This window comes from Melozone crissalis, unplaced genomic scaffold (genome assembly GCF_028551555.1).
Source record: "Melozone crissalis strain CALT ecotype California unplaced genomic scaffold, PUWL_Pcris_2 ptg000187l_1, whole genome shotgun sequence".
Lineage (NCBI taxonomy): Eukaryota > Metazoa > Chordata > Aves > Passeriformes > Passerellidae > Melozone > Melozone crissalis.
The window spans coordinates 2,268,666-2,295,312 of NW_026535952.1; the positions used below are offsets into that span (position 1 = coordinate 2,268,666).

The 26,647-nt window shown below is 43.5% G+C and overlaps 1 protein-coding gene and 1 long non-coding RNA gene across 4 annotated transcripts in view; both read left to right on the forward strand.

The window, feature by feature from the left end:
- The window catches only part of LOC128948978 (uncharacterized), a 517,990-nt gene extending 494,248 nt beyond the window's left edge, over positions 1-23,742 (forward strand). Inside the window, exon 2 of the long non-coding RNA XR_008484173.1 lies at positions 22,976-23,742. This is a non-coding gene — a long non-coding RNA (uncharacterized LOC128948978). The remainder of the gene's footprint in view (positions 1-22,975) is intronic.
- Positions 1-26,647, forward strand: part of DOP1B (DOP1 leucine zipper like protein B) — a 248,579-nt gene that overhangs the window by 45,587 nt on the left and 176,345 nt on the right. For 2 of the 3 annotated variants that reach the window (XM_054293733.1, XM_054293732.1), the window contains 21 exons: positions 1,632-1,732; positions 3,794-3,984; positions 6,564-8,139; positions 8,985-9,096; positions 9,480-9,668; positions 9,955-10,080; positions 10,570-10,704; positions 10,803-10,858; positions 11,156-11,260; positions 11,341-11,407; positions 12,078-12,219; positions 12,427-12,509; positions 13,389-13,498; positions 14,094-14,240; positions 14,529-14,590; positions 16,263-16,391; positions 18,589-18,725; positions 19,085-19,140; positions 19,697-19,834; positions 20,292-20,421; positions 21,120-22,830. In XM_054293733.1, the coding sequence (XP_054149708.1) occupies positions 1,632-1,732; positions 3,794-3,984; positions 6,564-8,139; positions 8,985-9,096; positions 9,480-9,668; positions 9,955-10,080; positions 10,570-10,704; positions 10,803-10,858; positions 11,156-11,260; positions 11,341-11,407; positions 12,078-12,219; positions 12,427-12,509; positions 13,389-13,498; positions 14,094-14,240; positions 14,529-14,590; positions 16,263-16,391; positions 18,589-18,725; positions 19,085-19,140; positions 19,697-19,834; positions 20,292-20,421; positions 21,120-21,377 (4,050 nt within the window). In that variant the 3' untranslated portion in view covers positions 21,378-22,830. Of the gene's footprint in view, positions 1-1,631; positions 1,733-3,793; positions 3,985-6,563; positions 8,140-8,984; positions 9,097-9,479; positions 9,669-9,954; positions 10,081-10,569; positions 10,705-10,802; positions 10,859-11,155; positions 11,261-11,340; positions 11,408-12,077; positions 12,220-12,426; positions 12,510-13,388; positions 13,499-14,093; positions 14,241-14,528; positions 14,591-16,262; positions 16,392-18,588; positions 18,726-19,084; positions 19,141-19,696; positions 19,835-20,291; positions 20,422-21,119; positions 22,831-26,647 lie in introns of those variants that run through there. The other variant, XM_054293734.1, reaches the window with a different exon arrangement.

A 26,647-nucleotide genomic window follows, 5' to 3' on the forward strand; every position in this document is an offset into this window, starting at 1 on the left:
ATATAACATAACATAACATAACATAACATAATATAATATGACATGACACAACATAATATGATATATTATATAATGTGATATAATATGATATAATATAATGTGATATAATGGAATGTGATATAATGTAATATAATGTAATATAATGTAATATAATGTAATATATAATATAATATAATATAATATAATATAATATAATATAATATAATATATAATACATAATATATATATAATATAACATAATACGACATTATATGATACGATATGATATTATATAATATAATGTAATATGATATATTATTAATATAATATAATATAATATAATATAATATTATATTATATTATATTATATTATAATATAATATACTATATTATTAATATAATATAATGTGATATAATGTCATATCATATCATATCATATCACATAATATAACATAACATAATATATAACATAACATAATATTATATTATATGATCTGCTATAATATAATATAATATAATATAATATAATGTAATGTGATGTAATATAATATAATATAATATAATATAAAAAATAATATATATAACATAACATAATATGACATGATATGATACGATATGATATGATATGATATAATATAATGTAATATGATATATAATTAATATAATATAATATATAATATTATATAATTTATATAATATAATGTGATATAATATCATATCATATCACATAATATAACAACATAATATTATATTATATGATCTGCTATAATATAATATAATGTAATGTAATGTAATATAATATAATATAATATAATATAATATAATATAATATGTGATGTGATATAATATAATATAATATAATACAATATTACATTTTAATTGCTTAAACATTTATATATTTATTTATATCATTATATTTATTTACTTTATATCTTTATTTTGCATTTATATGATAGATTTTTATAATATTTGTTTATATTTTAAGTATAAAAATGTTGAATTTGATCTAAACATTTATTTTTATAGATATAAGGATTTTTTCATTTTTGGTGTTTAAAGGATGTTTTAGGAAGGAATGTGGATTAAATGCTTTATTTATTCAAGGGATTTAGAGTGAATGGTGAACAATGTGGAGGAATGGTTTTTTTTAGTTGTTATGTTTCACAAGAGTCTGACAGGCTCTGTCCATGCTTTTACAATTCCCTGGGATTTGTTCAGCATGGGATTAGTGCTGGGTTTAATCCCTGCATACAAAATCTAGCCCTAGATATTAGCTGGGGTTTTTAGTTCAAGCACAAATCCTGTTGTTTTTGTTATGATTTCCCACTGCCCCAGCTCTACCAATATCTGTAAAATCACTTTATTTTACCTTGATTTTATAGTATTTGATCTCACAATAAGCTGTATTTTTAAGTGAGCCAGTTATTAATTATTTTCCTTCCCTAATACAATGACAGCACAGTTCTTTAACAGCTGACAGAACATTTTGCCCAACAATATTTTAACCAGTCTTTGCTACTGTTCTCCTGTCCTTGCAAATTTGCAACATAAAAGTTTGCAAACATTTTTAAAGCTTCCCACCAATAACCAATGTATTCCAATTTTGTTTCAACTTGGAAACCTCCCTAAATCTCCTTTTTTTCCTTGCCAAGGGGACAAGGCTGGAAGCTCTGTTCAGATTCTCTGTCATGTGGCACCTGACCAGGGAGATCCAGGGCAGCAGAGTGACCTCCCACAACCGCTCCTTTGATAGGTATTTCCACTCCCATTTGCATTTTTTATATTTAATTATGTTGTGCTTTATTCTCTTTTCTTTAATGTGGGGAGGAGTTCTCTGTAGGGAGCATAAAAAAATGAACAAAAAGAACATTTTCCACTTCCTTGGAGTTTATCTTTGCAGGACACTCTGCATACTCTGTGGTTTTTCTGGGTGAAGGAAGTTGCTGTAAAAATAGAAAGAGCTTCATAAAGGAGAAGTAGCTTTTCTGAAGAGCATTTTTTTTTAAATCTTGGAGTGAATTAAATTTGCCTTCCAAAGAAAATAACACCAGCTCCTTGTAAAAATAAAAATCTTAGTTAAGCTTTACTTCCAATGAGATTAAATGAGATAAAAGCAAATAAATATGGGAAAGAACTTGAAAAGTGGGAGGATTTGTGTGGCCTTGCTTGTACAATTCCTGAACTCAGTCCAGGAAAAGCTGCTTGGCCAAAGCTGTTGGAGCAGACCTGAGCCATTGAGCACGCTCTGGGTGTCTTCCCTGCCAGGATTTTATTGCTTGATTTAATTTTTTTAGGGATTTCAGCTGTCCTTGGTGCTGGTGATGCCTTGCAGTGGCTCCCTAGAGCAGAGGCTAGCCAAGATTAAGAGAATGTGAGCAGGTATTCATTAAAGGCTCCACAGATACATCTGGGGCACTCAGAAGCCTCCAGAGGCCTCACCCAAGCTGGACAATGCTCACCAGAGTTTCACACAATTATCAGTTTGGTCCATTTACATATCAGGGATCAATTCTCCAATTACAGCTTCAGGTAATGAAGTCATTCACCCCCAGTTTGCTCCTCCCAATTCACTTTTGTTTGTATTTTCAGGGCCTGAGGCTGTGGGGTGTCCTTGGGTCTCAGGCCTAGGGGGATTGACCAAAATGTGGAGACAGTGATGCCTTAAAGGCTGCCTGGAACAGAGGCTGGGTAGAGTTAAAGGAATAAATTAGGGATTTATTTAAAAGGCCTTTAAAGGGTACACCTTGGGCAGCCCAAGACCCAGCTGGGGCTACATCCAAGATGGACCAAAATGGACCCAAGATGGACCCTGGGTCAGGAGTTTTCTCACTTTTCTGGGTTTTGGTCCATCTCCATATTGGGTTTAATTGTCCAATTACAGCTCCAGGTTATGCAGTCCCACCCTCCCAGTTTGCTCTCCTCAATTCTCTGCTGTTTGTACTTTTTGGGCCTGGAAAAAGATTGTTTTGTGTGCCTGAACTGTGAGGAGAGCTTGCTAACACTTCATATGAAGTTCAGAGTTATATAAGCAGTACAGAATCTGGAAAACATAAAAGTTAAAACTTAAGGCATCAGCAGTAACTAACACTTTATAAGGAGTTCAGAGTTATGCACTAATGTGTGAGAAATGGATTTGTAAGAATGCGTTGTAAGATTCATAGGAATGGATTTGTAAGAATCCACCCACTAATCCTGAAAATAATGTGTAAGAATCCATGCATTAACGTGTGAGAAATCCATTCCTCACGTCAATGCAGTACAGGATTTAAAAACCAGAAAAGCTGCTGATCTGGGGAAACAAACAAACTCCACAACTTCTGTGAAAGTTGTAAAGCTGGTATGTTTATTACATAAATATTATTATTGTGTTTCTGTTTGTGTTTGTGTTTATGTTTATGTTTATTCCCCTTAATAGGGCATGCTGCCTCTGGGAACTCCAGATCCTTTCTTATCTCCCTCTCAAATCCATATGCATGCAATTTCACAATAGGTTCATGCATATTCATTCCACTCATTTCATGTGACATTTGCTAATAATTTTTCCGTATCAGAAGGAACTCGTGGGTGATCCTGCCCTGTTTCCCACAGCAGCCTCTGTCTGTTTCAGAGTTCAAGGGCCCTCCCTTATCTCTGTCCTTTGGCTGTAGCAGTTTCTCCGAGCGTAGGCTTTTACAAGGACAGGCAGCCAGACCAAACAGCAGTGTGTGCCAACTACAGACTTAACTCAAAGACGTCCATTTCACCTAAATCAGAATTTCTGGGAGATTTCCGCGGCGTCTCCCAGCGGCGCTGAAGCATCCCCCTGTACCCGCAGGTCCCTGTTCGTGGTGCTGGACAGCCTGACGTGCTCGGACGGGGCCATCGGGGCGGCGGCGCAGGGCTGGCTGCTGCGGGCGCTGTCCCTGAGCGACGTGGCGCGGATCCTGGAGCCCGTGCTGCTGCTGCTGCTGCACCCGCGCACCCAGCGCACCGCCCTGGGCTGCCTCGGCCGCGGCGCCTCCACAGGTACCAAAGGGGATCCCGGTGCAAGGGAGAGATGATGAGGAGGACTCCATGGATACCAGAAGGCTAATGATATACTTTATTATACTAGATTATTTGTTATACTATATTATAGTACTTATACAGAGAGAGTATAAATAGTATATAGCATATATATATAATATATATAAAATATATATAATTGCGGCGAGGCGTATGTGGCCAAAGTCCGGCTAGCTGATGGATAAAGGCCGACGCCTCAGCTGCATGGAATGCCAGCCGCCTTTGGCGTCTTGGCCTCGGGCTGGGCTGGATCGCGGACTGGACTCGCAACGCTGACGGGACGAGAGGAAGGAGTTGGACCCTTGCTGGGGGTGAAGGTCGGTTTATTGATGGTCTGGGGGCACCAACCGAGGGAAGGCACCAACCAGCAAATGGCCACAACCAGTGGGAGAGGCAGGGTTTTAAAGACAGTGGGTGGATAAGGGAGGGATGCCCAGGTAACCAATAGGGAAAGGTATAAGGAGGAACTTAACATAACTGACATACAGAGGAACCCAATAAATACAAAGTAGAGGAGGGGCCCCGGGACCACAGCCAACCACAACCCCCAGAGAGAAGAAGGTTCTCGAAGACTAGGATGAGTGGGGGGTGATTGACTGGGCCCAGGGAGGAGGAAAAGTTTACTTATAAGGAGAAATAAGGGAGGGGAAATTACATAACTTACTTGACTGACAAAGCAAGGGGTAGGGGTAACCATAGAAACGTAACTGTCAAAAGGGCTGTGGCGGGAAAACTGGGGAGGGCAGAACCACTTTACATAGAAAAAAAGGGGGGAACAATACATAAAATGAGGGAGCAAAACAAGAAACTTAAGAATACACTACAACATATAATATTATGCAATTTATTATACTATGTTATATTTATTATACTATATTATTTGTTATACCATAGACCTATATATACACTATATATACTATATAGCATATATATACTATATAGCATATATATAATATATATTATATATATACACACACACACACTCACACATATATATGTGCACACATTATATACTATATAGTATATATACTCTCTCTCTATATATAATATACTATATTATTATATACCTCCCCAGGTCCCACTGGGCCTGGTGGAAAAGGAGCCCACCCCCAGAGAAGGGAGAAATGATGAGGAGGACTCCATTGGTATCAGAAGGCTAATTAATTAGTTTATTATATATTATATTATATTATATTATATTATATTATATTATATTAATAGTATATATAGTAGATAGTACATATAGTATAAATGGTATATAGTATATATATTATATAATACTATTTATTATACTATATGATTTATGATACTATATACATAATATATAGTATATTATAACATGTATAAATTATTATATATTATATATATATACACACTATATACTGTATAGATATATACTATATACTACATATACAGTGTGTATATATATATATATATATATATACACTATATATGTGGATATATATATATATAATACTATATTACTACATACCTCCCTAGGTTCCACTGGGCCTGTTGTAAAAGCAGGTGGCAGGGAGAAATGATGAGGAGGACTCCATTGATATCAGAAGGCTAATTATTTACTTTATTATACTATATATATATAGCTCTATCTATCTATCTATCAATATAGATATAGTATATAAAATATAAAAGCATATAATATTTATATCTATTATATATATTATATATTATATATATACACTATATACTATATAGTGTATATACTATGTTATATATATATATATATATATATATATATATATATATATATATATATATAATACTATATTACTGTATACCTCCCCAGGAACCACTGGGCCTGTTGGAAAAGCAGGCCACCCCTGTGGCAGGGAGAAATGATGAGGAGGGCTCCATGGATATCAAAAGGCTAATTAATTACTTTATTATACTATATTATTGTCACTCTTGCACTGTCACTGTCACATTTTCTGTCTCCTGTCCCCTGTCCTGTGCCTGTCACCAGGCTGTGCTTTCAGCATCATTTCTTGGTGTCAGTTGGCAAATAAATGTCACACAATTAAAGCATCCACAGGGCTGCTATAGAAACACAGACCTCATCTATTCCTTCCTTGTTCCACAGCATTTAATCAAGGAAAACATTTAATTAATTAATTAATCAATCCTCTGCTGCTATCCTTCTCATTGCCCTCATGATCTCCACAAATATTTAATGTTCAGGAAGCATAAAAAAGACAATTGTTACTCTTAGGGTGTCTCAGCCAAAATGTTTTATGTTTTGATCCTGTTCTTTCTGCAGTAGGTTAGCACTGCTCTTAAACCACTTTAAAAGAAATAATTCTTGCCTTAGGTGTAATTCTTGTCCATTTTTTATCCCCACTCATCACAATTAATACTGGACTGGAGCAAAGTAGCTTTATAAACTTTTTTAAAAACAATTTCTTGAATATAAAGCATGATGTGTTGACTTAATGACCCTTAAAGATAACTTCTAAGCCAGACTGTGACATGATTTTATGTGTGAAACAGAAATTAAATGAAAAAAATCTTTTTTTCAGACTATGTTCGTGATTGGCTTTGCAAGAAAAAGGCCCCTCTGAAAGAGTCTGGCATCTCTGAGAGCAATTCTGAGGAAAACCTTCCCTTGAGCCAGTTCACCACTGTGGACAGAGAAGCGATTTGGGCAGAAGTGGAGACTGATCCAGAGAAAGCGGAGCTGAAAGCTGAGCAGCCTGACAACGACGGATCTTCCCAGGACACCGAGGACAACAGCGAGCACACGGAGTCTGCAGACACCAGCACAGGCCACGACAGTGACAACACCTCCTCCTTGTCCCCTTCCCTGGAGCTGCAGGAGGTGAGCAGCGAGGACAGGGAGGCTGCAGCCGATGGCAGGGAGGCCCCAGGGCACGGGAACTCCCTCAGTGCCTCCGAGAGCTCCAGGGGCAGCGCGGGGCTCAACCTCGTCAGGGCCGACTCCGAGAGGACTCAGGCCTCGGAGTCTCTGTCCAGTGACGAGGAGATGGAGCTGGAGCTGCAGGAGATGGCCCAGAGCAGGCTGCTGAGGCAGCAGAAGGAGAAGCAGGAGCTGGCAGAGGCCCTGTTCAAGCACACCCTGCTGTACCTGCAGCCCTACGACTCCCGGCGGGTGCTCTACGCCTTCTCCGTGCTGGAGGCCGTGCTCAAAACCAACCCCAAGGAGTTCATGGAGGCTGTGGCCACCACCAGCGTGGACACCAGCTCCACAGCACACCTGAACCTCATCTACAACCTCCTGGCTCGCCACCAGGAAGCTCTGGCAGGGCAGAGCTTCTACGGGAAGCTGCAGCCTCAGTCTCCCGCGGCGTGCCCGCACTCGCTGCTGATCGAGCTGCTCACCTCGCTGTGCCTGCGCTTCCTGCGCTCCTACTACCCCTGCTGCCTGCCCCTGAGCCACAGGGACCTGCTGGCCAACAGGGACGTGCAGGTCAAGAGCGTGGAGGTGCTCATCAGGATGATGGCCCAGCTGGCCAGCACGGCCAAGGCGGGCGAGCCCAGGAGCGTGGAGCTGATCCGGGAGCTGCTGGGGCGGTGCCAGGTGCAGGAGCTGGTGCTGCTCTCGCTCTCGGCCTCCATGTACGTCAGCCACAAGCGCTACCGGCTGCTGGCTGGTGGCACCGACCCCCAGGAGCAGGAGATCTTCCAGGAGAGCCTCATCAATTTTGGCCACGATCAGATCTGGAGCGAGCACCCTCTCCAGATTGAGCTGCTGAAGCTGCTGCAGGTGCTGATTGTCCTGGAGCACCACCTCGGCCAGAGGCCTGAGGAGCAGGAGAACCAGCCAGACCTGTCCAAGGAGTGGCAGCAGGCTCTGAACTTCCAGCAGGCCATTGGGGCCATGCAGTACGTGTACCCACACCCCATCACCTCCCAGGGCTTGTTTGTCTCAGCCGTGGTGAGGGGGCTGCAGCCCGAGTACGGCCATGGCATGCACCCCACGTGGGTGGCCTTGGTCACCAGCTCCCTGCCCTACTTTGGGAAGTCCTTGGGCTGGACCGTGGCCCCATTTGTGGTGCAGATCTGTAAAAACCTGGATGAGCTTGTCAAGCAGTACGAGAATGAAGCTGTGAAGACTTCTGCCAAAACATCTGCCAGGTAAGAGCCACCAGGGGGTGTGATGGTGTTCACAGGGGTCTGAGGATGAGGGAAGAGACGAGGATCTGACTCCATGTTTCAGAAAGCTTGATTTAGTATGATATATATTTATCGTATATATATTTATATTTATCATATATATATTTATTTATCATATATATTTATATTTATTTATATATTTATATATATTTTTATTATCTATATATTTATTATGATATATAAACTATCCTAAAAGAATAGAAGAAAGAATTTTATCAGAAGGCTGGCTAAGCATAGAAAAAGAATAGAATCAATAACAAAAGCTTGTGTCTCAGAGAGTCCGAGCCAGCTGACTGTGATTGGCCATTAATCAGAAACAACCACATGAGACCAATCCCAGATGCACCTGTTGCATTCCACAGCAGCAGATAATCAATGTTCACATTTTGTTCCTGAGGCCTCTCAGCTTCTCAGGAGAAAAATTCCTAAAGAAAGGATTTTTCAAAAAATGTGTCTGTGACAAGGGGGGATTTGTTATTCCTTTAATTCTCCTTTCCACAGAGCTGGGAGTGTGTAGGAACTCCCTGGGTCAGCAGTGTGGGTCCCAGAGTTTGAGCCTTAATTCCTGCTGCGCCAGGAGGAAGAAAGGAGAGAGGAGCAGCAGCTCTGATATTTCCTGGCTCCCTCTGCCTCCCATCCAAGTATTAAAGCTCCCAGATTTATGGATCCCTTCATTTTCATATTCCTGACCTGATATCGCTAATATTCCCTCCAATTTTAGCTGTGGAATAGAAACAGGAATTTTTAATCAATGAAACACCACTTGGCTTATTAACATGTTTGGGTTTTTTTCTTCCCTTCCAAAGCTTCACTTCTAAAAGAGAAAATGTGACTCCTGATTACCCCCTGACCCTTCTGGAAGGGCTGACAACCATCGGGCACTTCTGCCTTCTGGATCATCCCCACCCAACAAAAAAGGTACTTGGGAACCCCTGACAGCAGAGCCACATCCCCTTCCCTCCCAGGTGAACAGAAACAGGGAATTGTACAAGGAAATAACCTTGGAGAGGCCTCAGAGCACTCCCAAAGAACTGAACTGACTCAAGGTGAAAGGACTGAGCTCAATTCTTCTGTATTTGAAGCCTGCAAAGTGAATTTTAAGTCATTGTTCACGAAGATCTTGGTGATGCAAATATCAGTCCTCTGTTATTAACAAACTGGTTTATTTTCTTTTGGGTTTATAATGTTTTGTGTTTATAATGTTTAGGTTTATAATGTGATGTGTTCCCTACAATTTTTAGGCTCTTGTGCATAAGAAATGATTTTAAATTGATATTTTGGGGGTTTTTTTTATCTCCCAGTCATCCTGTTCAGCTGAACCTGCCAACCTGAGGAATGCCAGGAATGCCATCCTGGAGGAGCTGCCCAGGATTATGAACACCATGAGCCTCCTCTGGGGGGTCATCAAGAGGGAAGACTCCCAGAAAAGACCAACTGACTTCTTTGGGACAACCAAAGGCTCCTCTTCAGTCTACTTCAAAGCAACCAAAGTAGGAGCTCTTTTAAAATCCTGATTTTTTTTAATCTTCTCATCCTCCCCTGTGCATTTTACATGGAGTTCTTTTCTTGTTCTTTTATTTTTACGTTGTTCTTTTATTTTTACTGGTTTTAAACTTTTATTTTCACTGGTATGGGATTTGGTTTCATTGCAGCTCCTCATTTCCCTGGGAATTAAACATACCATATTTTCTGTATATCCTAGAAAAAGAAATTACATTTTATAAACCAGGAGCTGGTCTTTGCCTTACATTAATAATTATTTTCTTCATTTTACAGACACTAAGAACAAAAATATTGGATTTCCTGAATCCCTTGACAGCACACCTTGGAATCCAGCTGATGGCAGCAACTGCTGCAGTGTGGAACAGCAAAAAACCTCACAGGAGTCACAGTAAAACCAAGGTGAAGCTAAAGAAAAGCACCCATTTATTTCCTATATAAAGGCAAATGTTACATTTATGTGGTCAGTTCTCAGCTCTGTTTGTAGATTCTTTGGGGTTTTTTAAATAGGACTGAAAAATCTGAAATCCTCTTAGTTAGAAAAAGCATCAGGACTACAATTAAACCTCAATAAATAATCAAATAAAGCCCACATTGTGGGTTTAAATCTGAGAGTAAAAGCCATTTTTTATTCAATACTGGATTGCAATTGGCCAATTATATTTTAAAGCATTAATCAGCTCAATTTCCAGAGAAAATGAGAGCTGTGTTCTCTGGAAATCATTATTTATTCTGGGAGAACTTTTCCTTTGCTGCTTTCTCTGGGGCAGAATCCAGTTTGTTTCATGAGGTGTTGGGAGACCTTTAATGGCAAGGGCTGGGTTTGATTTTGCTCTGTAATTGACATTTCATTGTGAAATGTGTGTGTTGTGTTTTGTTTTCTCTTGTCAGATTCTCCCCGTGGCCAGTGCATCCCAGCTCATTGTGGTGGATTTAATTTGTGCCCTGAGCACGCTGAAAATTGACACCATCTTGTGTCTGGTCAAAGAGGTGGTGAAGAAACCAGCACAGATCAAGGGGGAGGAGGTATTACATGTTCCGCATTTTTAAACAGCTCTTTTACACGACCAAAGGCAGAAGAAAAGAAGATAACAAATAAGCGTGGGTTTGCTTTTGTTTTTCAGAAATCCTCTCTGGTGGATATCCCAGTGCTGCAGTTCAGTTTTGCTTTCATTCAGAGGTAACTCAGTTCTTCTGGAAGAGAATTTTCTGTTTGACTCGCAAGGAGGGAACAGGCAGCATTGCCATTTTCTGTCCTGTGATCTCCGTGTCCCAGAACGCTTCCCTGCAGGATTTGTGTTGTCCCTTGGTTGTTGACACACACACAGAGTGCCAGGGCTGTCACACTGACACTCAGGAAGGGCAGCTCTGATCCTGCAGCTTTCAGGCCGCCAAGTTCCTCTTGTTTGTTGGTTTTTGTTCTTTCCTTAACTCCGCCTTCACTCAGGTGTGCTTTGGCTTTATTTTTTTTTGGCAGACTGCCCGTCCCAGCCCTGCAGGAGAATTTCCAGCCCTTGTTGGGGCTCCTCAGAGAATCTGTGCAGCTGAACTTGGCTCCTCCTGGCCACTTCCTCCTCCTCAGGTACTGTGGGAGACAGCAGAGGTTCCTCTGGGGCTTCACACTGTGCCATTCCTAACTGAGGGTGCTCTGCTCTCCCCCAGCATCCTGAATGACTTTGTGACAAGGACACCCACCCTGGAGAACAAAAAGGACCAGAAAGACCTGCAGGTACAGAGGGTTCAAATTCTCCTTGTAGTTCTAAACCTGGCACTGGTCACGTAAGGACAAGTGGAGATGATCTGAGCTGTGCTTGGATCTGAATTCCTGTGTTTGGGGAGTGCCTGGATGTGCATCCACACATTTTGGCTGAGGCTGGTGAACAGGGCAGACTCAAACACGAGAATCAAACAGAATTTTGTCCCAAATGCTTGAAATCTTTTCAAAGCTGGTTTTTATTTTTATTTTTCTCAGAACTGAGCTGGTAACACAAGTGGGATGTCATGAGTTCAAGTTGTGTGTGTGGACATTGAAATCTCCAAGCTGTCTAGGAAAACTAATGAACCCTTGGAGCTCCCAGCTGGGCTTGGCAATGGGAATGACTCTGAGCTCAGCTGTGTAAAGAAAGGAGCAGAGCACGATCCTCCTCCTGTTCTGCCTTATTTCACCAGCACAGTTTGAACACTGGGTGGGTTTTACCTGGCTGGGTTTGGCTTTCATGTGCCAACAGAGAAATTCAATCTCCCCTTCTGCTTCAGATTCTTGCCAACAAAATGACAGAAAATGTCATTTTACAGCCTCTGCCTTGCTTTGGTTGAATTTGGTTTCATTGCAGCTCCTCATTTCCCTGGGAATTAATCATACCAATTAAATACCTGATGCCACTTTGGTTACGTTACAGGAGGTGACCCAGAAGATCCTGGAGGCTGTGGGGACCATTGCTGGTTCTTCCCTGGAGCAGACCAGTTGGCTGAGCAGGAATTTGGAAGTGAAAGCTCAGCCTCAGATTTTACCAGATGAATTCAACACAGAGGATGTCAATGGTGACTTGACTTTCCCTGACTCTGCTGCTCCCTGTCCTCTGCTGCAGGCAGTGAGGAGCACGAGGGGTTTGATGATGTGTGGTTTGCATGATTTCATATTTCATGAACACAAATTTGCACATAAATGTTCTGTTTGGGCAGCAGATTAACAAACAGCAGCATTTAAACCTGTCTGAAGAGAAAACTTCATTGTTTTGCCTTTTTTAGATACATCAGTGGCACCATCTTCAATGGTTTCTGCCTCTGCTCCTTCAATCTACAGTGTCCAAGCCCTTTCTCTCCTGGCAGAGGTCAGTGGGGCCCTCTCATCTGTGGGGTTTTTAAGCTGAGGATTTTTTCACTCTGCACAGCTCCTGAAAGGTGCCTTGACAAAGCCTGGATGTGGCACTGGGTGCCAGGGCTCAGTTGAGCTGTTGGGGCTGGGCTGGACTCGATGGTCTTGGAGGTCTCTCCCAACCCAGTGATTCTGGGATTCTGTGAATTGCTCTGCACAAATCCCTGACAGGAGGGCACTGAGGGGGGTTGGGCTCTGCTGCCGTGTCCAAGGGAAAGGAGGAGAGGAAATGGCCTCAAATTTAGGAAGGACCTTGGGACACTGAGCACATCCAGAGGGGACAACGAGGCTGGAGAGGGGCTGGGAACACAAACCCTGTGAGGAAGCCCTGAGGGAGCTGGGGGTGCTCAGCCTGGAGAAAAGGAGACTCAGGGCTGCCCCCATCACTCTCACAGCTCCTGAAAGGGGCCTGTGCTCACCTGGGGCTGGGCTCTGTCTGCAGCAGCACTGACACACCCAGAGCACACAGCCTCGAGCTGCACCAAGGGAAATACAGGCTGGAGAGCAGGGAAAAGGTTTTTCCAGCCAGGGTGAGAAAGTTCTGGAATGGCTGCCCGGGGAGGGGGTGGAGTCCCCATCCCTGGGTGTGTTTAACAGAGCCTGGATGTGGCACTGGGGGCCAGGGTTTGGTTGGGGCTGGGCTGGACTCGATGGTCTTGAAGGTCTCTCCCAACCCAGGGATTCTGGGATTCTGTGAGTGGGATTTTCCTGATACATTAAACAGGAGTGCCAGTCTTTTGGGGGCTGTTCCAGTGCACAGATTTCCATCCTGAACGTGGCTGGAACGCTTGCAGCAGTGGCAGCAGTGTGTGCAGAGCTCTGTGTCCCTGTGCAGGTGCTGGCCTCCCTGCTGGACGTGGTGTACCGCAGTGACGAGAAGGACAAGGCCGTGCCCCTCATCTCCCGCCTGCTCTACTTCGTGTTCCCCTACCTGAGGAACCACAGGCCAGTCTCTGCCTGCTCCTGCCATTTCCCTCCCTCATCTTTTTGTTTCTCCATTCTCTGTTCCCATTCTAATGGGTTTGAGCAGTGTTTCCCCCAGGAGCTGAACCTGTTGTTGTTTGAGCTCTGGTTCCCCCACCTGGGATTTTGGGTTTTACTCAGATCTCCCCTTTCTGTGCCTGTCAGGGGATGGGGATGGGCAGCAGAGCATGGGCAGGTCCAAGGATCCACCAGGAAGCAGAAAAACTTCATCTCTCCCTGTCACCTTCCTACTTTTCCTCACAAATGTGGGAGAGTTGGATGTTATCCAGTGGGGACACAGGGCATGGAGTCCTGGAATGGTTTGGGTTGGAAGGGACCTCAAAGCCCACCCAGTGCCACCCCTGCCATGACAGGGACGCCTCCACTGTCCCCAGTGTCCAACCTGGCCTTGGGCACTGCCGGGGATCCGGGGATGGAATTCCATCCCATCCCAGCCCACCCTGCCAGGGAACAATTCCTTCCTCAAGATCTCGTTCAGACCAACCCTTCTGTGAGCTGGGATCTATTTTGGCACTTTACAGAAGCCCATATTGATCATTTCTGTGCTCTCCCCCAGTGCCTACAACGTTCCCAGTTTCCGTGCTGGTGCTCAGCTGCTCAGCTCCCTGAGTGGATACGCCTACACCAAGAGAGCCTGGAAGAAAGAAGTGCTGGAATTGTACATGGATCCATCTTTTTTCCAGATGGACACTTCCTGCACTCAGTAAGAATGGAATTGCAGCACTCCAAGCTTGTATTCTGAATTTACAAGGAAAGGCTTTAAAGGAGAAGAGTAGCATTGGGGAAAAAAAATTCCATTTAGTGTTTTCTTATGGAATGGGATAATGTTAAAAATGGGTCTCAGCACTAATTCTGCTCCAGATAAGAGTCTGCACACAAATCCTGCCTGGAAACTGTTTCCTTGTACGAAAAGTTTGACCCAAATCATTTCTGAGGTGAATCCACACCTCAGCTTTCCCTGGATATCTAATTCTTTCTTTCTCTCCTGCAGCTGGAGATCCATCATTGATCATCTCCTCACACATGAGAAAACCATGTTCAAGGATTTGATGAGTAAGTATCAGCTGCTGATCATTTCTTTCTGCCTCAGTTTGAAATCTATTTGCATTTGAGCCATTTGGGTGCATTTTTATTACACTGATTTATCCATAAAGTGCTGACTGTGCATAATTGGTAATTTTGGGAACTTGATTCCCAGCTAAAGCTGAGTTAAATCTGGATTTTGGCCATGTCTAAAACACACCAGAGGAGGTTTTGCTGTGGAGATGCTTCTGCTGGGTTCCCACATTCACATTTTGCTGTAATTCTGAGGTGTCCAAGTGTGACCTTTCTGAGGAGGAGACTTTGGCAAACTCTGCAGGTGTCTGCCATGAGCAGCACAGCAAACCTTCCACTGCTGTGCTGTGACCTCTGATTCAGGCTTGGGGAGAGTGTGGGAGAACAAATCCTCGGGGAAAGGGTGGGATGGGACCCCTTAAATTGGCCTCAAGCACCTTTAGTCTCTTTTTCATCCTTTCTAAAAGAATAATTGTGTTGTAACAGAAGACAAATTTTATTACGTGATGTGCGCTGGCAGTTTATGTATAGACACCAACGGGATGGGGCTGCTGTGACAAGTTTGGTTTAACTAAGTTACAACAGAATTGTGACTTTTGCTAGAGCTATCAGTGAAGAGAGTTACTGCATTTAAAGGTTCTTCACTTAATTTAGGTGGGTTTTTTTTTAAAACTCAATTTTGCTTGTAGTAATTTGTGAGCTGGGTAATGAACAGAACAAACACTTGGGAATTTCGACAATGCATACTGTGAATTATCAGAATTTTGCATTGCTCAATTAAGATAATTTTTTTTTTCAATGGTAAATAGATAACTGCAAATTTTTGACTTGCTAAAGTTAGCAGTTTGGTTCTGACTTTAATTACAATTTGTGCTGTCATTTCTAAAACTGTGAAAATAGTCTTTGGAAACTTGTAGGGAAGAAAAACCTGTTCTATTATTAATAAAGGATTTGTCTTAGAAGGGTCTTGCTGAAAAATGAGATCACAAAGTTGCATTTTTTCTTTTACAATTCTCGGTCAGTGACCCAGGAGAGTTTTTTGCTGGAAGATCTGAGGATGCAGGGCTGATGGGCAGCCCCAAAGGAGGCAGCTCCTGAGGAGGGGTGGATAACTGACCCAGGAGAGATTTTTCTGGAAGATTTCAGTATCCATGGATGATGGCCAGCCCCAAAGGCAGTTCCTGAGTTGGGGTGGATAACTGACCCAGGAGAGTTTTTTCTGGAAGATTTGAGGATGCAGGGGTGATGGCCAGCCCCAAAGGAGGCAGTTCCTGAGGAGGGGTGGATAACTGACCCAGGAACGTTTTTCCTGGAAGATCTGAGGATGCAGGGCTGATGGGCAGCCCCAAAGGAGGCAGTTCCTGAGTTGGGGTGGCTAACTGACCCTGGAGAGTTTTCCTGGAAGATTTCAGTTTCCAGGGCTGATGGGCAGCCCCAAAGGAGGCAGTTCCTGAGGAGGGGGGGGTGGCTAACTGACCCAGGAGAGATTTTTCTGGAAGGTTTCAGTATCCAGGGCTGATGGGCAGCCCCAAAGGAGGCAGTTCCTGAGTTGGGGTGGATAACTGACCCAGGAGAGTTTTTCCTGGAAGATCTGAGGATGCAGGGCTGATGGGCAGCCCCAAAGGAGGCAGTTCCTGAGGGGGATGGCTAACCGTGCTGTGTGTTGCAGCCATGCAGAGCAGTGCCCTGAAGCTGTACCCCAGCTGTGAGCAGAAGGCCATGCTGCTGAAGCGCCAGGCGTTCGCCGTCTTCAGCGGGGAGATGGACCAGTACCACCTGTACCTGCCCCTGATCCAGGGTGAGCCTCCCCCTGCCCTTCCCTGGGCTGCAGCACAAACCCCACAGAAACCCCTGGCAGGGCCCAAGGCCAGCCTGGATGGGGCTTGGAGCAGCCTGGGGTGGATGAAGGTGTCCCTGCCCATGGATCTGGCTGATCTTTGATGTCACTCCCAACCCAAACCATTCCATGATGGAAATTCTGTAAGAAGGCAAAGTCACCTCTTTTCCAGTACATGCTTTGGGTTTGTTTTTTTTTAAATTTTGAACAAATTTTATGAATCCCTGAGTTCCAACAGATAAATGAGCTCAGCAAGGAAAGACAGGAATCTTGGTTTCAAGGCCTTTGTGTGGCATTCACATTCTCTGAAAAATCCCTTCACCCAGGATTTTTCTCCTGGGAAGCTCAGAAGCCTCAGAGAAAAAAGAAAACATTTTTTATCTCATTTGCTTCTCCTGTGTTTTGCCCCTTTGGAGATTGTTTACCCACAGGTGATTGTTCCATTGGATTTTGGTGTGAGTTGTTTTCACTCTTTGGCCAACCAGGGCCAAGCTGTGTCAGGGCTCTGGAGAGAGTCACGAGTTTTCATTATTATCTTTTTATCTGTATCCTTTCTGTATTCTTTAGTATCATTAGTTTAGCATTCTTTAATATAATATAGTATCATAAGATAATAAATCAGCCTTCAGAGAGCATGGAGTCAGATCCATCATTCCTCCCTGCCACAGGAGTCCCTGCAAATACAATACCTGTGGTGTGGAAATGAAATTGTTTCATGGCAACCTTCCAGCCACTCTTGACCTGCTGTTGTTCTCCTTAAATGCCAGTTTTGATCACATTTTGTGCACCATAAACCCACTCAGGCTTTGTCTGAATTACAATTTTGTTTATACAATGCAAAGAACTCAGCCCAAAGCTGACGATCAAGTAAAAATTGTGTTTTGCCACCTTCCACGAGGTGGAGAGGGACCTTTCACAAGGAGTGACAGGACAAGGGAGTGACCTTAAACTGGCAGAGGGCAGGGCTGGGTGGGATCCTGGCAATGAGGAATTGTTCCCTGGCAGGGTGGGCAGGGCTGGCATGGAATTCCATCCCTGCATCCCTGGCAGTGCCCAAGGCCAGGCTGGACACTGGGGACAGTGGGAGGTGTCCCTGCCATGGCAGGGATGTTCTTTAATGTCCCTTCCAACCCAAACCATTCCATGATTCCACACCTGAATTCCCAAACTGTCGCAGACATTTTTTCACAGAAATCCTTTCTTTCAGATTTCTGCATTTTCTGGGAAGCTGAGGGCCCCAGAAGAGAATGTAAACAATTGTTATCAGCTGCTGTAAATGCAATGGGATGCACCTGGGATTGGTTCATGTTCCCATGTTTATAATTAAAGGCCAATCACAGGAGCAAGCTGGGGACAGAGTCCCTGGACACAACTTTGTTAGAGATTCTTTCTTTCCATTCTTAGCTTAGCAGCATCTGCAACCTCTCTCTTTATTCTATTTAGTATAGTTATAATGTATTATATATCATATATCAATAAATCCAGCCTTCTGATCAAGAAACAAGATTCTCATCCTTCTCTCACCCCAGTGACCTCATCCGGTCGCTGTAATACCCACTGGATCTTCAGAGGAAGATGCACCTTTCTGCAGGATCCCTCACCGGTTCTGAGTTGCTGGAATGGCTCCCAATGTATTAAAGTCTCTTTTTTCCCAGCCCCACGGCCAAAGAAGAAGTCGAGATTCCTCAGTTCTGCTTTTCAGGGTTGTCGCAGACATTTTTTCATAGAAATCCTCTCTTTGGGACTTGTTCATCTTCTGGGAAGCTGAGGCCCCAGAGGAGAATGTAAACAATTGTTATCAGCTGCTGTAAATGCAATGGGATGCACCTGGGATTGGTTCATGTTCCATGTTTATAATTAAAGGCCAATCACAGGAGCAAGCTGGGGACAGAGTCCCTGGACACAACTTTGTTATAAATTCTTTCTTTCTATTCTTAGCTTAGCAGCCTCTGCAACTTCTCTCTTTATTCTTATTAGTATAGTAATAATGTATTATATATCATATATCAATAAATCCAGCCTTCTGATCAAGAAACAAGACTCTCGTCCTTCTCTCACCACCCCAGTGACCCACTCAGGTCACTGTAATACCCAAATAACACAAATTCATTAAAATGCTGCTTTTATTTTACTTTTTCCCCATTTTATGCTTCTGCAGAGCGCCTGACTGAGAACCTCCGCGTGGGCCAGACCTCTCTGGTGGCCGCCCAGATGTTTCTCTTCTTCAGAGTTCTCCTGCTGAGGATTTCCCCTCAGCATCTCACCTCGCTGTGGCCAATCATGGTCACAGAACTGGTAAGAAAGAAGTTTTGAACATTTGAAAAAAAAAAAAAAAATTACATTTCAAAAAAAAAAAATTGAAAAAAAAAATTACATTTGAAAAAAGCATGTGGATTTTCCCAATCTAGCTTTTTCCTCTTCCCTGCTTGGAAATGTTTCCACAGTTTTACATTAATCTGATAATTTGGGGAGAAAAAGTTAAATTGTCATTAGGAAATTCCTTTTTGGATTAATTTTGGTGTTGTTAATGGAATTCATGCCTGAATTATTCATTTGTTACGTGTCATAAAGGTTATTTTCAATGTACATCATCACTTTTAGTTGGGATTGAGTTGTGTGAACATTTCAGCTTCTCAATAATTATTTCTTTCAAGATCCAGACATTTCTACAGCTGGAGGAAGAATTAACTGAGGAAGAGGAACCAGGAAAGTAAGAGCTGCCATTTGAGAGACTTCCTTAAAATTAATTAATTTAATTAATTCTCTGGGATAGGGAGGAGATTTTGAGAGATTTCTTTAAAATTAATTAATTTAATTAATTCTCTGGGCTAGGGAGGAGATTTTGAGAGATTTCTTTAAAATTAATAAATTAATTCTCTGTGATAGGGAGGAGCCATCAGGACATTTTGCTATTGCATTTTTATTTTTCTATTACTGCTGAATCATAATTTAGAATTTTTTAGCAGCTAAAACAGTGATACGCTTAAAAATATAATTACTAAGTACTACTTGTGTACAGAAATAAATGCCAAGTTGGCAGTTGAATATTTTTAAGATGCTGCCATTTTTTGGGCATATTTTAGATTATTTTTGCTCCTGCAGAGCAAAAATAAAATAAAAATACTTGTAGAAGAGCCTCCTACAGAACAAAAATAATTGTCCAAGAGCTCCTTAGTGTAAATGTGGGCATTCCTCTTGTGCTGACTGAAAAACCTTGGGTGGGTTGGAGTCTGAATGGGACTTTTTTTTTTTTAATTTAAACACAGGAGCAACAGCAAAATGAGCAAAGGCAAAGGCCCAGGGGCTGAGATCCAGCCCAAGGAGCTGTGCCTGTACCTGGCAGCCTGCAAATTCCTGGACACTGCCCTTTCCTTCCCCCCTGACAGGATGCAGCTCTTCCAAATGTGAGTCCCTCTCCTCCTCCTGTTCCTTTGGCCTTCAAAAAAAATACATCTTTTCCTCAAGGTTTCATTTTGCCTTTCCTCAGTTCCTTTTAGGGGTGCTGGTATTGGATATAGGGGGATAGATTTTGAATTGAATATATGGTGGTATTGAATTTATGGTGATAAATGGGATTTGGGAGAAGAATTTGGTTGTGGTGTAGGAGGATTTCCACATCCTCTTTAGGATTCCTGAACTTGGAAAATTGGGAGAGGAGAAAAGTGGAGATTGTTTTCCATCTGGGAATGTTTTGGAGCTGGTTGTATTTAAATGTTGGCAAATTGGTAATGTAATAATTCATTAATAGCAAAGAAGAACATTTATGACAGATTTTTATGGAAACCACCAGTGCTGCACTAAAGGAGGCATGATCCAAACGAGGATTTTCACCTTTTTAAGGACTCAATCCATTTATTCCAGGTACAAATGGGCCTTTGTGCCAGAGGTGGACACAGAAGCATCTCCTGTCACCTCCCAGCTGGTGGAAAACCACCAGGAGTGCCAGCCACACATCGTGAGGATCATGGATCTGCTCAAGATGAAATATGGGGTAAAGAAACTTCTCCTTTTTAGCTCTTAATCCATTCATTGACTTCTCCAAACACAAGATTTTAAGTTATTCAGGGGATTTTTAGATATTCCCTGTGAGGAAGAGGAGGAGCAGCTGGGGCTGCCCCTGGATCCCTGGCAGTGCCCAAGGCCAGGTTGGACATTGGGTTTGGAGCAGCCTGGGGTGGATGAAGGTGTCCCTGCCCCTGGACCTGCCTGATCCTTGATGTCCCTCCCACCCCAAACCATTCCATGGTAGAAATTCTGTAAGAAAGCAAAGTATTTTTCAACAAATGCTTTGGGGTTTTTTTAAATTTTGAATAAAATTTCTGAATCTCTGAGTTCCAACAGATAAATGAGCTCAGCAAGGAAAGACAGGAATCTTGGTTTCAAGGCCTTTGGTCTGGAAATGAGATTATTTTATGGCAAAAATAATCTTTCAGCCACTCTTGACTTGCTGTTGTTGTCCTTAAATTTCAGTTTTTAAGTTATTGAAGGGATTTTTAGATATTCCCTGTGAGGAAAAGGCTGCCCAGAGCAGCTGTGGCTGCCTCTGGATGCCTGGAATGTCCAAGGCCAGGTTGGACAGAGCTTGGAGCAGCCTGGGACAGTGGAAAACTCATGGATGAGCTGCTTGATCTTCAAGATCCTTTCCAACCTTTCCCTTTAATAAATCCCAGCTTTTTGTTTCCCTTCCAGGAGCCAAAGCACCCCGAGGGAGCTGCCAGGAGCCCCAAATTCCCCCTGCTGAGCCTGCGCTCGGTGTGCAGCATCACCCAGCTGCTGCCCTTCTTCCAGACCCTGTGCTGGGCATTCACAGCCCCTGGCAGTGCCCCCCACCCCTGCCAGCCCTCTGCAGCTGCCCCCCTGCATTCCCCTGGCGGCAGCAGCAGCAGGGTCCTGCAGCAGCTGGAGGAAAGTGTGGAATTGGATTTCCTGGAAAATATGGAAAGCTGAGCCCTGGGACGCTCCTGAATTAACCACAGGGAAAGCTTGGCTGAAATTCTGGGGTTTTTTCCCCCAAATTTCCAGCTGCATTTTGGGATTTCCAGCTCCATTTTTGGGATTTCTCTTCGATTATTCAGGTGGTAAAAGGCAGGAATCTCCACTTGCTGTGGAGATAAGGGAATAAGGGAAGTTTGGTGGGAATTTCTCAGAGTTTCTGTGGTTTATTTGTTTGCCGTGGGAAGGATTAAAGATGTTTTGTAAATAGAGGAAGAATATTTTGGACTTGGTGGAAGTAGAAGCTGCCCTGGGAGTTCTCCAGGACTTTAAAGTGTTTTTGGAACTGAGTCCTGAAGGAAATTGGAAGGAAAATCCAATATTGCATGTCAGTGTACAATCAGTTTGCAGCGAGTCATTTCCTGAGGTGAAAGCCCCTAATTTGACCTAAATTGATCAAATTCTAAAAAAATCCCCCAAATTCCCCACAGATGGATTGTCTGAGGCTCAGCACTGTGCAAGGAGCTGCAGCTTTGCCCTGGCTGTCATTTCAGAGCAGCATCTTCAGGCTTAGCAATTCCTAACAAATCAGAAATGTGCATAAAACACAAACCTCTGCAGGAACAGTTTGTAATTAGCATTACTTGAGGGGATTTTGATTTTAATTAATCAATTAAAATATTTAAATTCATATTTTTTAAATGAAAAACTTTCATTCTTTCAGTGACTCAGGTGGCTGCAGCTAATGAAATGCAACTAAATGAAAATAATGCTGTAAAAATAGAAACTGCTTAACTGAAATGAAAATAATATTCTTTGTTTTTTGTTTTTGTAAGAACATTTTTTGTACAAAAGAATGTATTTGGCTGTTCCTGGATGGTGAGAGAGGTAGGGGGATCACGCCAGTGCTTTTCCTAAATTAAAAAGGACATGGGAAAAGATTTGGTTGGGAGTCAAGGATTTCTCTTTCCCAAACTCCCACAACAACAAGGGAGGCTTCTCTGCAGTTTTAGGTACAGATGGATGAGATTTTCATCTTGGGTTTATAAACTAAAATAATGCAGCATCCTTTCCTCTCACACTGGAATAGTGTACAAAAATAACAGCACAGGAGGCTTGTGCTAAACTTATTTAAATCTTTGCATTTTTACAGTGAAGGAAAGTGGTGGACTGAGGCGTGGTCATTAAGAATGTGAATTATTTCTATTAATATAATTTATTAAAGGTCTCTAATGCTGTTGGAATGAGCACAAGTGAAAATTACCCTTTGAAAGCATCACTTGAATGTTGGAGCAGGACATTGTTAAAATGTTGGTGTTCATTTCCCACCCATCTTCAATAACTTCTATGGACAATCTGAATACTCAGGACGGTTTGGTATTTTCACTTTCAGTTTCCTGCTGGTTGCATTCCACACTTGGATATTTCCCTTCAAGTGCTGGGAAAGGAGAGCAGGGTTAGATGGGATGTTGGGAAGGAATTCCTGGCTGGGATGGAATTCCCAGAGCAGCTGGGGCTGCCCTGGATCCCTGGCAGTGCCCAAGGCCAGGCTGGACACTGGGACAGCGGGAGGTGTCCCTGCCATGGCAGGGGTGGCACTGGGTGAGTTTAAGGTCCCCTCCAACCCAAACCATTCTGGGATTCTGTTATTCCATGATTCTATCAAATGGTGTTAAAATCTAAGAAAACTTTCTGCTTTCAGTGGCATCAGACATTTAAGGGACTTGCAGAATCCTTCCACTTCAGAAGAAAAAGTTCTTTAAGATTTAGTATCCAAGCAGATCTTTTATAATTATAAATAAGATGTGAAAAAGGAGGAAAGGGCTTTGACTCAAAGTCCTGTTTGAGTGCTGGAGGAGCACAGTTCCACAGGCCCAAAGGGGAATATTTTACTCCTTCATTCCATGACTTTATTACTGTTCCATGTGGGACTAACTGTGGTTGTTTCTCCTGCTGATAAATCCCCTGAGGAGCCACAGCAGAGCTCTCCTGCTCTGAGCTGCTCCCACCAAAGCAGAACAGCCTCACTGGCCATGAATCTGGAAATGGTTTTGCCTGGAACTCCAGACATCCTCTGCTTTTCCAGGGCAGGAAATGCTTTTGCTTTGCTGTGATTTTGCTTTTCAGTCTAACCAAGCTCAGCTTTGTCCTTGGGACACTTCAGCTCCAATGCAGCAGAGCCACAGTGCTCAAAGGGGGACCTGGAAATATTCCAAAGGATCTCATTGTCCTGAAAGAAAAAGTCAAAATCAGGTGGTGCAACCAAGGGAAACTGCTGAAGAGCAGCAGGACCTGAAGTGTAGAGCATTAAGTGATGGTTGTGTACCCCATGCCATACATGAATGTAATTCTTCTATGAATATTAAATGTTATTTTGCAATGCCTTTTCAAATGCAGTTCTTGTTTTTCAACCTGCCTTCACTGCTCACTCACCAATTCTAATTTTTATCTGACTCTGGAAAAGCTCCCAGATTCAAACACAGAAAAGATCTCCCAAGATCATCAGGTCCCAGCTGTGCCCCATGGGCACCTTGTCCCCAGCCCAGAGCCCTCAGTGCCACCTCCAGGGGACACCTGCAGGGATGGGGACTCCAAATTCCACTGGGCAGCTCTTCCCAAGGTCTGAGCACCTTTCCAGGAGGAAATTCCTGCTGAAAATCCCATCTCAGGGGCTGAGGCTGTGCATGCCAGCAGCAGGACCCTGGGAGAGGCTGTGCTGCTCCTCTCATCCCCCTCCTGCACCCCTGGCCTGCACAGCCCTGGGATTGTCACCCTGACATCCCTGTCCTGCCTTTGGGGCTGGGTCTGGCACAGGGAGCTCTGCAGGGATCAGGGACTGACCCTGCACGGGGGGAGAGACTGCCCAGGAATCGGGAGCTGCTGCTGCCAACTCCGGCTGAACATTCCCACTCATCCGAGGGAAAACTTCCACACATCCAAGGGAACATTCCCACACATCCAAGGGAACATTCCCACTCATCCAAGGGAAAACTTCCACACATCCAAGGGAAAACTTCCACACATCCAAGGGAACATTTCCACACATCCAAGGGAACATTCCCACTCATCCAAGGGAACACTTCCACTCATCCAAGAGAACACTTCCACACATCCAAGGGAACATTCCCTCACATCCAAGGGAACATTCCCACTCATCCAAGGGAACATTCCCACTCATCCGAGGGTAAACTTCCACACATCCAAGGGAACATTCCCACACATCCAAGGGAAAACTTCCACACATCCAAGGGAAAACTTCCACACATCCAAGGGAACATTTCCACACATCCAAGGGAAAACTTCCACACATCCAAGGGAACATTTCCACACATCCAAGGGAAAACTTCCACACATCCAAGGGAACATTTCCACACATCCAAGGGAACATTCCCACACATCCAAGGGAACATTCCCACTCATCCAAGGGAAAACTTCCACACATCCAAGGGAACATTCCCACACATCCAAGGGAACATTCCCACTCATCCAAGGGAACACTTCCACTCATCCAAGAGAACACTTCCACACATCCAAGGGAACATTCCCTCACATCCAAGGGAACATTCCCACTCATCCAAGGGAACATTCCCACTCATCCGAGGGTAAACTTCCACACATCCAAGGGAAAACTTCCACACATCCAAGGGAACATTTCCACACATCCAAGGGAAAACTTCCACCCATCCAAGGGAACATTTCCACACATCCAAGGGAACATTCCCACTCATCCAAGGGAACATTCCCACACATCCAAGGGAACATTTCCACTCATCCAAGGGAACATTCCCACACATCCAAGGGAACATTTCCATATATCCAAGGGAACATTTCCTCACATCCAAGGGAACATTCCCACACATCCAAGGGAACATTTCCACTCATCCAAGGGAAAACTTCCACACATCCAAGGGAACATTCCCACACATCCAAGGGAACATTCCCACACATCCAAGGGAACATTTCCACTCATCCAAGGGAACATTTCCTCACATCCAAGGGAACATTCCCACTCATCCAAGGGAACATTTCCATATATCCAAGGGAACACTTCCACATCTCCAAGGGAACATTCCCACACATCCAAGGGAACATTCCCACACATCCAAGGGAAAACTTCCACACATCCAAGGGAACATTCCCACACATCCAAGGGAACACTTCCTCACATCCAAGGGAACATTCCCACACATCCAAGGGAACATTTCCATATATCCAAGGGAACATTTCCACTCATCCAAGGGAACACTTCCACTCATCCAAGGGAACATTCCCACACATCCAAGGGAACATTCCCACTCATCCAAGGGAACATTCCCACACATCCAAGGGAACATTTCCACATCTCCAAGGGAATATTTCCATATATCCAAGGGAACATTTCCACTCATCCAAGGGAACATTTCCACACATCCAAGGGAACACTTCCACTCATCCAAGGGAACATTTCCTCACATCCAAGGGAACATTCCCACACATCCAAGGGAACATTCCCACACATCCAAGGGAACATTTCCACTCATCCAAGGGAAAACTTCCTCACATCCAAGGGAACATTTCCACATCTCCAAGGGAACACTTCCACACATCCAAGGGAACACTTCCACTCATCCAAGGGAACATTTCCACACATCCAAGGGAACATCTCCACACATCCAAGGGAAAACTTCCACACATCCAAGGGAACATTCCCACTCATCCAAGGGAACATTCCCACACATCCAAGGGAACATTCCCACACATCCAAGGGAACATTTCCACATCTCCAAGGGAACATTCCCACACATCCAAGGGAACATTTCCTCACATCCAAGGGAACATCTCCACACATCCAAGGGAACATTCCCACACATCCAAGGGAACATCTCCACACATCCAAGGGAACATTCCCACACATCCAAGGGAACATTTCCACATCTCCAAGGGAACATTTCCTCACATCCAAGGGAACATCTCCACACATCCAAGGGAACATTCCCACACATCCAAGGGAACACTTCCACACATCCAAGGGAACATTCCCACACATCCAAGGGAACATTCCCACACATCCAAGGGAACATTTCCTCACATCCAAGGGAACACTTCCACATATCCAAGGGAATGCCCAGGAAGAAAACTCTTCTGTGCCATGAGCTTTAACACCTCAGGCTGGAGGAGTGTGGTTTAAATAAATGTGTGTGGTGGTTTTAGTTTGAAATTGGGTGGAAATACTGATTTTGGTTTGTTAATTTGAGATTTTTTGGTGTGGTGGGTTCAATGTTTCTTCATTATTAGTGTACTCACAG